The 16,493-nt window shown below is 30.4% G+C and overlaps 1 protein-coding gene across 1 annotated transcript in view; it reads left to right on the plus strand.

Annotated features, from left to right (window-relative positions):
* Positions 1–705: 705 nt before the first annotated feature.
* The window catches only part of SI (sucrase-isomaltase), a 64,304-nt gene continuing 48,516 nt past the window's right edge, over positions 706–16,493 (plus strand). Inside the window, exons 1-6 of the mRNA XM_049775578.1 lie at positions 706–786; positions 2,036–2,160; positions 5,371–5,456; positions 6,816–6,865; positions 7,552–7,722; positions 10,066–10,221. Of these exons, the coding sequence (XP_049631535.1) occupies positions 706–786; positions 2,036–2,160; positions 5,371–5,456; positions 6,816–6,865; positions 7,552–7,722; positions 10,066–10,221 (669 nt within the window). The remainder of the gene's footprint in view (positions 787–2,035; positions 2,161–5,370; positions 5,457–6,815; positions 6,866–7,551; positions 7,723–10,065; positions 10,222–16,493) is intronic.

A 16,493-nucleotide genomic window follows, 5' to 3' on the forward strand; every position in this document is an offset into this window, starting at 1 on the left:
AAGTTTTACATTTTTAATAAATTTATTCTTTTATACAAAAATGTATCTTTTTGTTGTTGTTTTGTTTTGTTTTGTTTTGTTTTGTTTTGAGGGGGTCACACCTGGTAGTGCTCAGGGGTTACTCTGGGCTCTACACTCAGAAATCGCTCCTGGCAGGCTTGAGAGCCATATGGGATGCCGGGATTCGAACCACTTTCTTCTACAAGCAAGGCAAAGGTCTTTCCTCCATGCTAACTCTTCAGCCCCATAAAAATGTATCTTAATTATGAAATACGAAGGTAATAATTGATACTAAAAAGAATGTTTTTAAAAATAAATGACAAATATTTTTAAATAATGATAAAATTGAAAAGTACAAAAATACTAAAGAGATTTATGTTTTAAAAATCAATGATATATATTTTTACAGTAAGGAGGAAGAGAAAACATATATTACTATTCTAGTAAAGAAATCTTTTATTTAATTAAATCAAAATGCCATCTTTACATATTTGTTCTTTATATTTACATTATAGTATTGCATATTCTATTTTAGATGATATTTATTGTATCACTTAAAATTTCAATTATGAATATCATTTACATGGAACATAAAAGTGTAAATATTAAAAGAAATTTGTTCCCTTGACTTATAAAAACCTAAACTAATATCTTACATGTTTTCTTAGATTAAGAAATCTCTATACTTTTTAATTCATATAACTTATGTATTGTCCTGTGTTATTTCAGGGAAAAGATATAACGAGTGCATATATCCCTGATGCTACGTGGTATGATTATGAAACTGTAAGTAACCTTTTATAAAAATGGGATTAAAATTTTTATTTTGTGTAAAATATTTGTATAAAGGCCTTAGCTCCACACACAGCATATCAATTTCAAATCTATCTCTCTTTCTTTAGACATATTTTAATAACTCCATAATATTATTTCGATAATTCTTAACTTGAGAGATATATGTATACCAGTAATTTTTCTTTCACCTGATTATTCTGAGATTATTCTTTGTTACAGATTATTTGCCTTTGAATTATGAAAATGAAACGTCATGAGAACTTTAGGAGTCATTACACATTTTTTCTGTTTGTTTTGTTTTGGGGGGCCACACCTGGAGATATTTAGGGGTTACTCTTAGGCTCTGCAACCAATAATTTCTCCTGGGGTGTTAAAGGGAATATAAAAGAGGCCCTACCAGCTATACTATTGCTATTGCTTCAGCCATGCAGAGTCATTACATTTTTTTTGTTTGTTTTTCTTACTTTTCTATAGAAAGCAGTAATTATTGAACTAATAAATATTTATTTTATAGTGAATATTTGAAAATAATTTTATTGTTATCAAGATATTAACAAGATAGCAGCATTCTACACAACAGACTAAAAAATTGACCAACACTTTTCTAAGAATATTGCATTTATTTTATTTATAAATTATAATATCATTTATTTTTGGTGAACAACTTTTACTAAAAAAACACATTTTTTCTTGTTGACAGAAATCAAAATTCAGCCCATAGCTTTGCAAAATATGGATTTTGTCACTATATATCATTCCTGGTTTGAGAAAACATTTTCAATAAATTTCAAAAAAATTTTAATACATATTTAAATTTAAACTATAATTAATGAAATATAAAGTAGGCCTAAACAATGATATCTTATATGATTAAAAGGAAAATAAGATTATCATAGGTTTTTTAAAATTTTACAAATTTTGGTTTTGTACCACACTTGGATATTTTCAGGTCTTACTCCTGGCTCTGTGCTCAAGGATCACTCTTGGTTATGCTGGTGGTCTCGATGAAATGCATGACATTAAGCCCAGTGGGTTGTATGCTGGGCAAGTTCTGTCTGCCACCCAATTTTTCCCAGTTAATTCAATATACTGAAATGTTTATGTATTATCACAGCAAATAATGTTAATTTAGCTGACATTTATTCTCTAATCAAAATAATATAACTCTAAAATATTTAGTTCTTTGAACTGCTACTTAACCTACTAATACCTAAACAATACTTTTAAATTTGTGTATTAGGGTGAAAAACGAACCTGGAGAAAACAACGTGTTGATATGTATCTACCAAAAGATAAAATAGGATTACATCTTAGAGGCGGTTATATTATACCCATTCAACAACCTGCTGTCACTACAACAGCAAGGTAAAAAATTATTAGCAGAAATCTCACGGTTTATATTTTTTAAGTTAGTTATGAATATTACATATTATTTATAAATTAAAAAATAAACATGTAGCACTCTAAATCAAAATTTAATATTTTGGTGGGCAGGCTGACATGGACCATATCAGACTATGATCAAGCTTAATCCTGGTTCTGTTCTTGGGTATCACTTCATGCGCTGAGGATTGTATGGAATTCTGATGATCGAACCCTTGTGGACTTCAAACTGGCAGGCACTATGTCCACTTACTATCTCTCCATCCTCCATGCTTTAATTTTATTTTATATTTCAGAGAATAAAATATTTGGTTTTAACAGAACATAGTTCACACATGGATAATTTATTTCATTTTTTTAATTAATGTCTTTAAGTATCATGGTTACAAACATGTTTGTAGTCAGGTTTCTGTCATAAAAAATACACCCCCTTCACCAGTACCACCTTTTCCATCAGTGATGTCTCGTCTCTCTCCTCCTCCACAGCCTGCATGTCTTCAAGACAGGCATTCTATTTTTCTCACTCACTACCTTTGTCATGGTAGTTGCTAATGTAGTTATTTCTCTAACTGAGCTCATCAATCTTTGTGGTAAGCTTCATATCATGTGCTGATCCTTTCAAACCTCATTTCTAGTGTCTCTGGGTATTATTACAATACTGTCTTTTATTTTTTTTTAAATCCCACAGATGAATGAGACTATTCTGTGTTTATCTCTCTCCCTCTGATTCATTTCACTCAGCATAATAGTTTTCATGTCTGTCCAAGACATGGATAAATTCTTAACTATAAGAATCATATTTTTTAAAATAATTTTTATTCTGACCAAAATCTTCACAGTAATATTTAAGGTACATAGTTACAATGAATCAGGGCCATTTCCACCACCAGAGTTGTCCTCCCTCCACCTCTTTTCCCATCATGTGTCCCATATCTTCCTCCTTTGCCCCACAAGTGTTCCCCTCTGTATATAGACTGTTGTATATAGGGTATTGATTCTGTTGTTGTTGACTTTGGGCTGGGTGTTTAAGTCTGATAATTTTTATTTCCACTCAATGTTCATACAGCTGTTTGGTCTTGGTACCATTCATTTTTATTTTCCCCCTCAATTCATGAGGCAGAACAAGATGATTCAAGTTGTGTGGTTCTGCTGGAAGAAGACAAAATAAATAAATAAATCAAAGAATCAAGGAGTCGGTGCTATTGCTCATAGGGTTAAATTGTATGTCTTAAGTTCTGAGTATAATACTCAGCATTATATGGCCTCTGAGCATACCAGGCCTTTGAGCAGCACCTCATGTTGGTCCTGAGTACTGAATCAAGAAGCCAGTTCAACAAGGCTGAGTATCTCTAGCAATCACCAGGAGGCTCTCCTGATTATTATGTTAGTCCCCTCCCTAACAATCAAAATATTATAAATTATATCTGATAATGTAAAAAGGAAGATTATAAAATACATCCTGTGCAAAACCTGAATGGAAAAAAATTAGAAGAGAATGTGTGATCAGATAAGTTTTTATTCTATTAATGAAATGTGAAATACTAAAATAAGTTATATACTTGATAAAGCTACACCAATTGTTAAACTACTAGGATTTTCCACATATATGTACATAAAGTTCTTTTCCATTTAAATTGATAAATTGACATAAAATTTTCTATTAGTAAATAAAGCTAGAAACTAAGTTGTTCAGTAAGAAAAGTTGCAGGCATATTTAAAAAAAAAAGTAAAAAAAATCCTGGCCAGAGAGATAGCCTAGAGGTAAGGCGTCTGCCTTTCATGCGGAAGGATGGTTGTTCAAATCCCAGCATCACATGTAGTCCCCCGAGCCTGCCAGGAGCAATTTCTGAGCGTAGAGCCAGGAGTAAGTAACCCGAGTGCTGCTGGGTGTGACCCAAAAACCAAAAAAAAAATAAAAAAGTAAAAAAACTGAAAAATTCTGTATTAAATCTTGCTGTATGCATTTAAGGTAAATGAATACATAAGATTTTATATTAAATCTATATTTACAAATATTCTGCAAAAATTTAAACAGTTTTGCTAAATGTAGTGCCTATATTTTCTTACTATAACTTAGAGTATCTGAAATTAAGTTACTTACACTTTCATCATTGTACAATTTTTAATCTTAGAACTATACACTAGAGATAGCAATTTAAATTTAGTTCTTAATCTAATAGTACTGTCTGACCATGAAAAGACTCCTACATATTCTAAATATTTGATGGAATGAGTAATTAATTAATGTGATCTAGTATTTATTATTTTTGACCTATAATTTATTATTTTTGTAAGTTTTGTAACTGTTCACAAAAATGCTAGTATTCTATATTAGTTTTAGTTTAGGAAAAGTTGGATAAAATATGTTTTGTATAAATCAGTAGCTTAATTTATAGATTTAATGTTCTACAGACAAATAAAACTACAAAAAATCAACTACTTAGTCAAATATAACTTAAAAATAGCATTTAATTTTTATGATAAAATTTATTTACAAAACTATTTTATATTTCATTGAGCATTTAAAATATTTATGTATTTTTATAAGAGTATATTTTATAAATATACTTTATATATTTATGTATGTTTATAAATGATAAAAGTATATTTTATATCCTTTTGTAAAAGTATATTTTATATAACATTTTTATACTTACTACTGGTGATTTATAATGAAAGCATCAAATCTCACTTAACAATAGCATTTAATTTTTATGTTTGAATTATTTTTATTTACGATTTTGATTTAACTGAGTATTTAAAATTTTTATATACTTTTATAAAAGTATATTTAAATAATTTTATATAATATTTTTATACTTATCATTGGTAATTCAAAATTAATCTTGATTATATTGCAATTTAGGTTTAATTTATAAAAAATAAATACGTTTCTTTAAGAATTTATAAAATACATTTTTCTTATACCATACATTTATTATAAAACTGAAAATATTTTGGTGCAATACTCTAAAAATCTAGTACTGTATCAGTATTTTTATGTATTCCAGCAACTTTCTACATACTATAGTAATTCAATATTATAAGTAAATTTTATAAATATCAATATTCTAATGTAAATGTTCTAAAACTTTTTAAAATTAAAATTATAGTTCTAAAACTTTATAGATGTATAGGATCCACTCTTAAAATATATTTTTAAGTAAATATGTCACCAACCTTAATTAACAGTCGAAAGAATCCTTTAGGACTTATCGTTGCATTGGATAATAACACAGCAAAAGGAGACTTTTTCTGGGATGATGGAGAATCTAAAGGTACGTCTCACCGCCATATTCTTTTGTTTGTTTGTTTGGTTGGTTTTTGGCCACACTCAGGGGTTACTCCTGGCTATGCGCTCAGAAAGTGCCCTAGCTTGGGGGAACCTTACGGGTCGCCAGGGATGGAACCGTAGTCGCTCTTAAGCTAGCGCTTGCAAGGCAGATGCCTTACCTCTAGGGCTACCTTTCCAGCCCCTAAAGCCATATTCTTTTTACTTTTCATTCTTATGATGAAAAATATATATTTATTGATATTGTCATGGATTTAAAATTATTTAAACAATTTTGATCTAGGTTTTTAGTGCCCTGTAACATTTAATAGTTGTTTAAATTGGTATACTATTATTGGTTCATTCCTTACTTCCATTCTCCTTTTTTCTTCCTTCCTTCCATCCTTTCTTCCTCACTTCCTTCCTTCCTTTATTCATTCTTTCCTTTCTCCCACACCCTTTTCTTTTCCATATCCAGTAGAGCTCAGGGCTTCATCCTTGCTCTATGCACAAGGATGATTCATGGCAGTGCACACATATATAGAGTCTAATAGGGTGCAAATAAACTATTTAATTGCTGTACCTATTTGGCCCCTTAATTTTAGCTTGGTAGTCCCTTAACTACTCTTTTGTCAAATTCCTCTCTTATTCTGTCTGTAGTATATCTTATAAAGTAATATTTCTCAAAGTGGGTAGCATATTTTTCTTGCATATCATGGCCAGTTTTCTGTAGGTAGACTACTTGTGTAAAAATGGCCAACTAGGGCTGGTTCTTCTACACCCTTTATGTTTGCTGTCCAGGATAACTGGCAACTGTCTAGGATAACTCCCCCAGGAGTTATTCCTGACTGAACACAGAGTCAGCTAAGCTCTGAGAAACAAAAGATGTAAAAAACACCAAAAAGAAAAAAATTACAACATCCTCCACCCTTTTTTTTAAGTCAGGATACACATTCATTATTTTTGACCAAAGTAATAAAATAAATGAAAAAACGCAGATTATATTTATGATATATGTACTCCTTAAATAAGCCAAATACGACACAGTGTGTTAACAGAATAAAAATAAAAAATTATAAATATATGTTTTTAAAATAAGTTTTGCTTTTTATGAATCACTGGAAATATTGTAGATGTCTTTAAAGAATTGTATTTGACAAAACAACATTTGATGGATTTCCTTATTGGAAAAATAAAATTCCAAATTAATTTATCATGTTAAAATAGTAATTTCAAAGATTTATATATTTTAATTGCTTTGGTAATAATGTTATTAATGTTTAAGTGTTGTGTAACTTTAAAAGAAGCAGAAAATTTACTATTATATTTAATCTGATAATTTTATTTTATTTTTTTATCATTTCAGATTCCATAGAAAAAGGCAACTATATATTTTACACATTTTCAGTTTTAAATGTAAGCATTCTAAGAAACATCATTAAATTTATGAACTATTGACATGTTTTTATTTACGATTTCTATTAAATATTTTTATAGCTGAATCCATATTTTACTATTAAATTTAAAATTAAAAAATATCTTCATTTCTTAAATTTACATGTAATAAAAGAAGTTATTTATGATAAATAGATGTGCTGTTATCTTTATAATTATTAAAATAAGTGTTATATCTTGTATAAGTAGCATGCTTTAGGAATACAATAATGCTATTTTTAAAAATTTGTAATATTTGTCACTGTAGAACTAACACGAATTTATTAGAGAACTAAAAATCTTTGTAGAATATTAGTTTTTCAATATAGAATGAAAAGAAAGTTTTTAGAAAGAGGATTTCCTTTTTTTAATGAAAATCAAAGTATTATCAGCCTTTACAGAAGTGAGAAGGGTTTTATATATAAGTTACATATGACACTTTATCTCTGAAAAATTCTTGGTATATATGCAATTATTGGCATATATATAAAACACTTTAAAAGAGTTATATATAATATATATTGTCATTTATATATTTGTATATTATCATAGGACTTGAATTCTACATTGGTAGAAAAAATGCTTAGATATTTTCCCGTTTCACGTCTATTGTTATTGTATCCATTCAAATGCTTTCTACTTACTGTGAACATTATATGCTTTTTCAGAACAAATTAGACATCGTATGTACACATTCATCATACCAAGAAGGAACAACTTTAGCATTTGAGACTATAAAAATACTTGGTTTGACAAACACTGTTACACAAGTTCAAGTGGCAGAAAATAACCAACAAACAAATATTCATAGCAGTTTTACTTATCATGCTTCCAATCAGGTATTTGTATAGCACTGATGAATTTTTTTTAATTCTCTCTGTTTTCAATATACATTTGTTTTCTTCCTCTGATATCTGTTTGTCTTTTTATATTTTAGGTTCTTAATATTTTAGCTTCTCATTTAATATTTTACAAATATCAATGTAATGTATTTTACAACTATTTTTTATCTTTTTTGAGCTCCTAGTATTCTTATAAACTATATTATATATGTCACCTTCATTTTTTGTTTAATACCTCACCTATCAGTATGAGGTGTTTATTGTTTTTTTAATTTTTGTCTTTTTTTAATATAACTGTAGGAAAAATAATTGTAGAATTAAGTACATAATCTAGCCATGTAGTCAATCTACCTATACATCTTATATTCTAATATCTGTTTACTCATTCCAAAGTGTAATAATTAAATTATAATGTTGCTTTGGAAAATAAGTAAATATTACACTGATAGATAATAATTTAACACATGGAAATAATTATAATTGGCATTTAATATCTTCCATAAACCATATTGTACCATGGTTAAGGTACATGCTCTGCATGCAACCAATTCTAAGTCTTCAGCATCATGTTGTCTCCAAAGTAGCACCAAATAAACTCTAGAGGTTTTGAGCACTGGTGGAGGATGACCAGGCAATTCCAACAATCATAAAGCTCAAATATCCTATTGTCCGAGAAACAGGGGAAGGACCCTCAGCTTTCTGAATAAAATGTGGGAGGCTTCCTGAAAAGATAGTAATAGTGTAATCATTCATATAATGTAAAATTATTAGTAATAGCAGTATGAATGCACTATATTATAATTATTATATAAAATATTTTCTATAAATATTTTCTAAACATTTTGTATTGCCTAGCCTAAATTTTTCATTTAGCAATTCTAAAAGCCATATAATTAAGCATTTTTCTTAATATATACTATTATATATAATCCCAGTTATGTAACAGTCAATAAAAAGCAATGAAACTGACCTAAATATTTAACAAAATTATTAATACATAATAAATAAAATGTATTAATTTGTTTCTAAAATGTGAATTTTATCTGTATCTATATTTATATCTATGCTAAGATTTATTCAGAGAGTAGTTTTTACATCTTCCTAATTTGAATTTTAGACATATCCTTATATAACATCTTAATCCTGAATATATAGTTATGAAAATAAATTGCTATAAAAAATAAACTATCAAGCCGGAGCAGTGGTGCAAGCAAGAGGGAATTTGCCTTGCACGAGCTAACCTAGGATGGAACGTGGTTAATTCCCATGGAGTCTCATATGGTCCTTCAAGCCAGGGGTGATTTCTGAGCACATAGCCAGGAGTAACCACTGAGCATCACTGGGTGGCCCCAAAACAAAACAAAACAAAACAAAAAGCAATGAAACTTTGGAATAGATGTATCCATATTATTATTGATGTATAAATAATAAACACATATTGTTGGTAAATTTCCAATTAACTAATTATGAAATTAAAATTTATGAAATTTCATACTTCCCACATGCAACAACATATTATGTAGTCTTTAACGCCCTCTAAATATTATATGTAGAGATAAAGTGATAGACCAAAATATGGATGGAGTTTAAATATGGTATATGAAAATTTAGCCACCTGCATAGCACAGCCTTAGTGACACTATTGGCCCAAACACCATCACATCAAACAGTTCTTTATTGCTAAAATTGAGCACAACATTGATAGGCCCAGAGTACAGAGTAGAATATCTTTAGGAGTGATACTTAATCCCTTATTCCATCAGTACTTCAGTAGAGGTCCCTTGCAAATATTGGTTTGTGTGCTGTGCAATGAATAATATAGAAATATACATGTATATATGTGTATATGTACATATATTAAGAAATAAACATTTCTTTGTATCTCAAATTGTTCATATTAATCTCTTAATATATTTATGTAAGATTTCCACATTTTTCTTTATTATACTATATTTCTAGTTGCATTCAAGTGTACTATTATACTGATTAAATTTCACATTCTTTATGTATAACAACCATTTGGTAGAGAGTCTGTAAACCCAGAATTTTAGGAAATTGAGGATAAAGCAGGATAGTAGTTTCCCCAAAGATTCATAACAATACCATACTGAGAGCTGAAGCAGGTAGGGATTTCAAGATAATGCTTGGATTTATAATCTACAATTCAAAATTTTTCTGTTGACATTCTGTCATTTCAGAGGAATAGTATTTTTATTCATTCTATTATCATTACATAGAAGTTACTAATGTTTTCATTTTAAAATTATTGTTGATAATTATATATGTTGAGTGATTTAAAAATATCTAATTGTAAATATTCTTAATGTTTTCATTTTTTAGAGTCTCATAATTGATAATCTCAAGTTTAACCTTGGAAAAAATTTCACAGTTCAATGGAATCAAGTGTTTTTAGACTCTGAAAAATTTGATTGTTATCCAGATAATAACCCTGAAAATAAACAAAATTGTGAAGAACGTGGCTGTTTATGGGAACCGGTAAAGAGAATTTAAATTATGGATTTCATATAAGCATTTCATTGTGGTCAACTCATAATACTATTTTACTCTACAGCATATATACTAAATTAATTGTTAGAATTATTTGGCTTTAGATAAAGTTCTCAGACATGCATTATTGTTGTTTAATTAATTATTCAAAAACATAATAGATTAAAGACATTGATATTAGACTGGAAACCATAATGTATATAGACGAATAAAACACTCTATTACACTGAGTCTAAAGGTATCTTCAAGAAGGAAACACTACTGTCAATACAAGTGAAAGCAGAGATAAACAGAAAAGCTTCTGCACATCAAAGGAAACAGTGACTAGCATACAAAGGCCACCCATGGAATGGGAGAAACTATTCACCCAATAACCATCAGATAAGGGGCTAATATCTAAGATAAAGCAAGATAGTAGTACTATCCTGGCAAAATTTAAGAAAAAAAATCCAACTTCAGCAAAAATTGGGGAGAAGAAATGAACAGACACTTTCTCAGTAAAGAAATACAAATGGCAAAAAGGTACATGCAAAATGCTCCACATCACTAATCATAAGGAAGATGCAAATCAAAACAACAATGAGGTACCATGTTATGCACACAGAGACTGGCACACATCACAAAGAACAAATACAACCAGGGCAGAGGGGAAGAATAACCAGGCGGGGGCAGGAGGAACTCTTATTCATTGCTGGCAGGAATGCCATCTAGTCCAGCCTTTTATGAAAAACAGTATGGACATTCTTCAAAAGCTGGAAATCGAACTTCCAAATGATCCAGCTATATCACTCCTAAGGATATAGTCTAGGAACACAAAAACACAATACAAAAATGCCCTTTGAATGCCTATGTTCATTACAGCTCTATTTACAATAGCTAGAATCTGGAAACAACCCAAATGTCCAACAACAGATGAGTGGCTAAAGAAACTGTGGTACATCTACACAATGAAATACTATGCAGCTTTCAGGAAAAAAGAAGTCATGAAAGTTTCCTATACATGGATGGACATGGAAAGTATTAGGTTGAGTAAAATGAGTCAGAGAGAGAGATAGACACAGAATAGTCTCATTCAGATGTGGGATTTAAGAAAAGTTAAAAGACAGTATGGCAATAATTATTCAGAGACAACAGAGATGAGGTTTGAAAGGATGATGATATAAAGCTTATCAAAAAATTGAAGAGTTCAGATAGAGAAATAACTACACCAACAACTATCAAAACAATGGTAGTAAAAGGAATAGAATGCCTGTCTTGAGGACAATGTGGGGAGGTAGATGGGGCATTGGTGGCAGGAATGTTGCACTGGTGAAGTCTGTGGTTTTTATGAACATGTTTGCAAGCATGGTGTTAATTAAAAATTAAAAAATAGGGGCCGGCGTGGTGGCGCTAGAGGTAAGGTGTCTGCCTTGCCAGCAGTAGCCTAGGACGGACCACAGTTCAATCCCCCAGCGTCCCTGGCTCCCAAGCCAGGAGGGACTTCTGAGCGCATTGCCAGGAGTAACCCCTGAGCATTACAGGGTGTGGCCCCCCAAAATTAAAAAATAATAGATCATGTTAAACTAAATTAAATTATTGGTTGCTTTGTAGGCTCTTTGAATAGTGTAAATCAGTTCTATCAAATAGCATGTTCTATTTGTTTTACTCATATATTGTCTGTCTATGGCTGTTTATCATTTCAACAGGGCGTATCTTTCAAAAGCTTTGCTCAAGTTTTTGAAACCTTTACTTTGATTAATGGGCTATGTTAATTACACTAAAAAAATACCGGTAGTTATCTCTCAATATTTTGGCCATTGCTTAAACAAAACTAGGTGTTACTAGTTTTGTTGCTATTGATATTGTTGCTCTTGATATTTTAAATCTTTATTACAAAAAGAAATACTGAAATAATCTTTTGCTGTACTTAGTTTGATTTTCTATATGTTTGACTACAAGATAAAGTGTTTCAGAAAAGACATTGATTTTATATAACTAGAAAAATATGTGCATATGTTATTTCACTAAAAGGAGACACACATCAGACAGGTATGTATTTTTTTGTGAGTAATTCTTAGTTTCTACATTTAGAACTGGACAGATAGTATAGATTTCAGGCTTTTGATTTGCACATGGACCTATATAGGTTGGGTTCCCAGTGCTGCCAGAGTGATCCCTGTGTACCAACCCAAGAGCAAGCCTTGAGTACTGCTGGATGTGTGTTCCCCCAGCCAAAAGGCAATTAAAAACCATGCATCTAGACAAATGATCTCTATAATAATAATAATTACCTAATACAATATAATGTCCTTTTTTTTTGTTTGGTCACACCGGTTGGGGTCTGGGGTTATTCCTGGCTTTGTGCTCAGAAATCACTCCTGGAAGTGCTCGAGGGACCATATGGAATGCTGGGATTGAACCCAGGTCAGCTGCATGCAAGGCAAATCCCCTACCCATTGTCTTATCACTCTAGCCTCCCCTAAAAAAATAGAATGTCTTTACTACGAGATGGACTTACATAAAATTTGAACAATGAAGTGAGGAGAAAAGATGATAAGGTCAACAAAAACTCAAAACTGAAAGTTTTGTTATGTTAATTTGCTTTTTGTTTCCTTTTGGGCTACACTCAGAGATGCTCAGAAGTTACTCCTGGCTCTGTACTCAGGAATTATCCTAAAAGTACTTGGAAGACCATATAGAATGCTGGGAATTGAACCCAAGTAGGCAATGTGTTAGGCAAACACTCTTCCTGATGTACTTTTAGCTCTGGCGCTGAAGTTATTTTTTTTAATTTCTCCAGTATCTTCTGTATAAATTACCCTTCCTCATTTAAGTCTATACCCATTTCCTATTGTACCCAGTGCACAATCATTTCATTATCATAAACAATTTAACTATTGTATATAAAATTAACAATACACTATAATGTGAAATTCTTATTTTCTAGAATTATCATGGCTATTAGAACACATAATAGATCTTTAGGTCATTAAATTAAATTTTTATGATTGGTGATTTGTAACAATAACAAACACAATCTTTCCATAACTGAAAACTAAGCTTTATCCCAATGACGGAAAGAATATAAACAAAACTTAAAATTTATCATTATCATGTTAGTTATTAAGAAGTAAAAAAATGGTTGGGGCCGGGCGGTGGCGCTCGAGGTAAGGTGCCTGCCTTACCTGCGCTAGCCTAGGAGACGGACCGCGGTTCGATCCCCCGGCGTCCCATATGGTCCCCCAAGCCAGGAGCGACTTCTGAGCGCATAGCCAGGAGTAACCCCTGAGCGTCACCGGGTGTGGCCCAAAAACCAAAAAAAAAAAAAAAAAAGAAGTAAAAAAATGGTAATATAGGAATAGATATGTTTCTTATCTATATTTACCCACACTATTAGAGATTTACTTTAGACATATTGAGGAAACCTGTGCTATACATGCAGTAAAAAGATTACAAAACTTTCTTTCCTGGTGTTTCTTATATTCTTCTGTAATGTACCGAATACAAAAACAAATTATGTGACATGGTATATGATATATAAGAACTATGAAGAAAACTATGAAGACAGAAAGGAAGAGGGGTATATACCAATGTGTAACTTTATTGATTGGAGAAGAAAATTTTATTTGAAAAGGCAATTTAAAAAAAAAGATATATTAGAAAGGAAATGTTTCTTAAAGAAGAATATTAATGTGAAATATACTTAAAGTATATTATATATGACAGCAAAATTGTCAATGGTGCTGAAGCAGAATGAGTCTGTAAAAATTGTGGCAGAATATAATAACATAAATAACTGGAGACAGCCAATGTTTATTGATAAGTTAGGCTCTTTTTAAGATTAAGACTTTACTCATCACAAAATGGTAGTGGAGAATTATGAACAAAGAAATGGGAAGATTGATCTCTCCTTTGAGGTACATAGTGAAAGCAGAGAGATGGACTGCTAGGGAGATAAGGAAAAGGGCAATTATAATAATCTGGGTAAAACATTTTAGTTCTTAGGCGCAGAATGGTAGTAGAATTTGTAAAAGGTAATTGATTTTATGGAACATTTTCTAAAGTAATAAAAATACGGAACATGGGGATGTATAAAATCAGCTTACATTAATATTTGGAATGGAATACAAAAGAAACAAATAAAAACATGACTAAATTTTCTAATTTTTAACTTTAAAGAGAATAAGCTGATAATAGAGGTATCAAAATGGTGAGGGGGGCAAATATAAACTCTTAAATATATGCTTTAGATAAACTGAGCCTAAGATTTTCATTATAGACATAAATGCAACTACTGATCATAAAAATATTTAGTTAAACTGAGAATTATATATAATCTTAATATACAGTTAGAATTATCAGTGTATAGTGTTCAGAAATATGTAATGCAATGGCATCAAGAGAAGTCTAGATATAATGAGCAGTATAAAACTGAACTTTGCCATTTCAGTAGTAAGTCAGAAATTAAAAAAAAAATTGTTAAAAAAAATAATTGTAAAGGGGGCCCGGAGAGATAGCACATCGGTGTATGCCTTGCAAGCAGCCGATCCAGGACCAAAGGTGGTTGGTTCGAATCTCGGTGTCCAATATGGTCCCCCATGCCTGCCAGGAGCTATTTCTGAGCAGACAGCCAGGAGTAACACCTGAGCACCGCTGGGTGTGGCCCAAACCAAAAAAAAAAAAATTGTAAAAGTACTAGGCTGAAAACAAAGAAAATTCCATTTCTTGGAAGTCAAGTAAATTAGAATTTCAAAATGAAGAAATGTATCAAATGAACAAACTGCTTATATATCATTATGATAAGAACTGGAAAGTGACATTGGAATTTGGCAGTATAAAAGTCTTATAATTTTATAGCCAAGATGAATGGGGTTCTGGAAGTAAAAACCTGGTGAGAATGAATTTGAATAAGATTGTAGTAACAAATTGGATATAGTGAGATAGTGGGTTTGATGAAACCTTTATGTATTCTAAAGAAGCTTGAGCATAGACTAGTAGAACACATAATGAGGTAATGGTTCTTTTTAAGATATGGGAAATAAAGTTATTATGCTGTTTTGCTGGACTTAATATTAGTGATGTAGGTGAGAAATTTTAGAGGAGAATAAACATAATAGAATTTAATTGTGCCTCTTTGACAAGAAAGCATATTATTGAATATATTAATAAAAAAGTTCACCTTAGAAGCAGAAATAGTACATATTATGTCAAATGAAATGAAAAGATAAATTGCTATGTGTTGCGGTTATTTCTTTTTCATTTTATTTTCTATATCAAAGTAAGGTAACTCATCGAGTTATTATTAGAATATGGGAATGATTTGTTCATTGTTGAAGAAGAACGAAAACAATCATAGATAGAGTAGTGAATGAACAAGGATGATACAGTATAATTGAGTCATTAGGACACAGGCTGATTTTCATGATAAGAAAGAGGAGTCTGTTTTCTCAAGCTATAATTGTGTCACAATAGCAGGTAATGAGGAAATAAGGAACAGTTATTTTTTGTAATATACTCTTTAATCATATCTCATACATAACCATATCTGTAATTTTTTTTGAAATTGCAGATTTATTTTTCATTTCCATTATGACTGTTATATTTTTCCCCTTTAATTTCTGATCTGGGTTTTTAGGTTTTCTTTTTTATTCTTTTATTTACCTCCACCCCTTAGTATTGGTCTGAGAAAAATAAGAATACCAACTAGAATCATAGTGACTACAATTATGTTGAGGAAAAAGTATTCAGAACAGAAATGAGTTTATTAAGTAAGAAAGTGAAGATTTCAAAGAGAAAGAAAAAATTGCTAATATGATTGTTCTATTGTTAATTTTCATAATATTGAGAAACAAAGTAAATATCTTTCACCAACCCTTATCTAATAAAAAATAGTTTAGGTTGTTGAAAAACACATATAATTTTAGAAAATAATTCTAACTAAAACTTACTGAGAACTATTGCCTTTAGAATATTCTCCACATTCGCATAATATCACTTTTATATTTTAAACTTATATTTCATGAACAACAAGTATCCTATTGATTTAGTGCCATAAGAAATATTTTACAATTTAAATTATAAGGAAAATTTTGCAAGTGTTAACTTCTTTGCCTCTAAAATATATAGCTCCATGTGAAGAGGGCATGCGTGAGTAATAAAAAAATATATTTCATGCAATATTTTAAATTTAATCAGTAGAGAGTGCCTATGTAGATAAATGTATTAAAATTTTACATGATTAAAAATAAAGTTACAGATATTAATATTGATTTTGTAAATTA

This window comes from Suncus etruscus, chromosome 6, assembly GCF_024139225.1.
Source record: "Suncus etruscus isolate mSunEtr1 chromosome 6, mSunEtr1.pri.cur, whole genome shotgun sequence".
NCBI lineage: Eukaryota > Metazoa > Chordata > Mammalia > Eulipotyphla > Soricidae > Suncus > Suncus etruscus.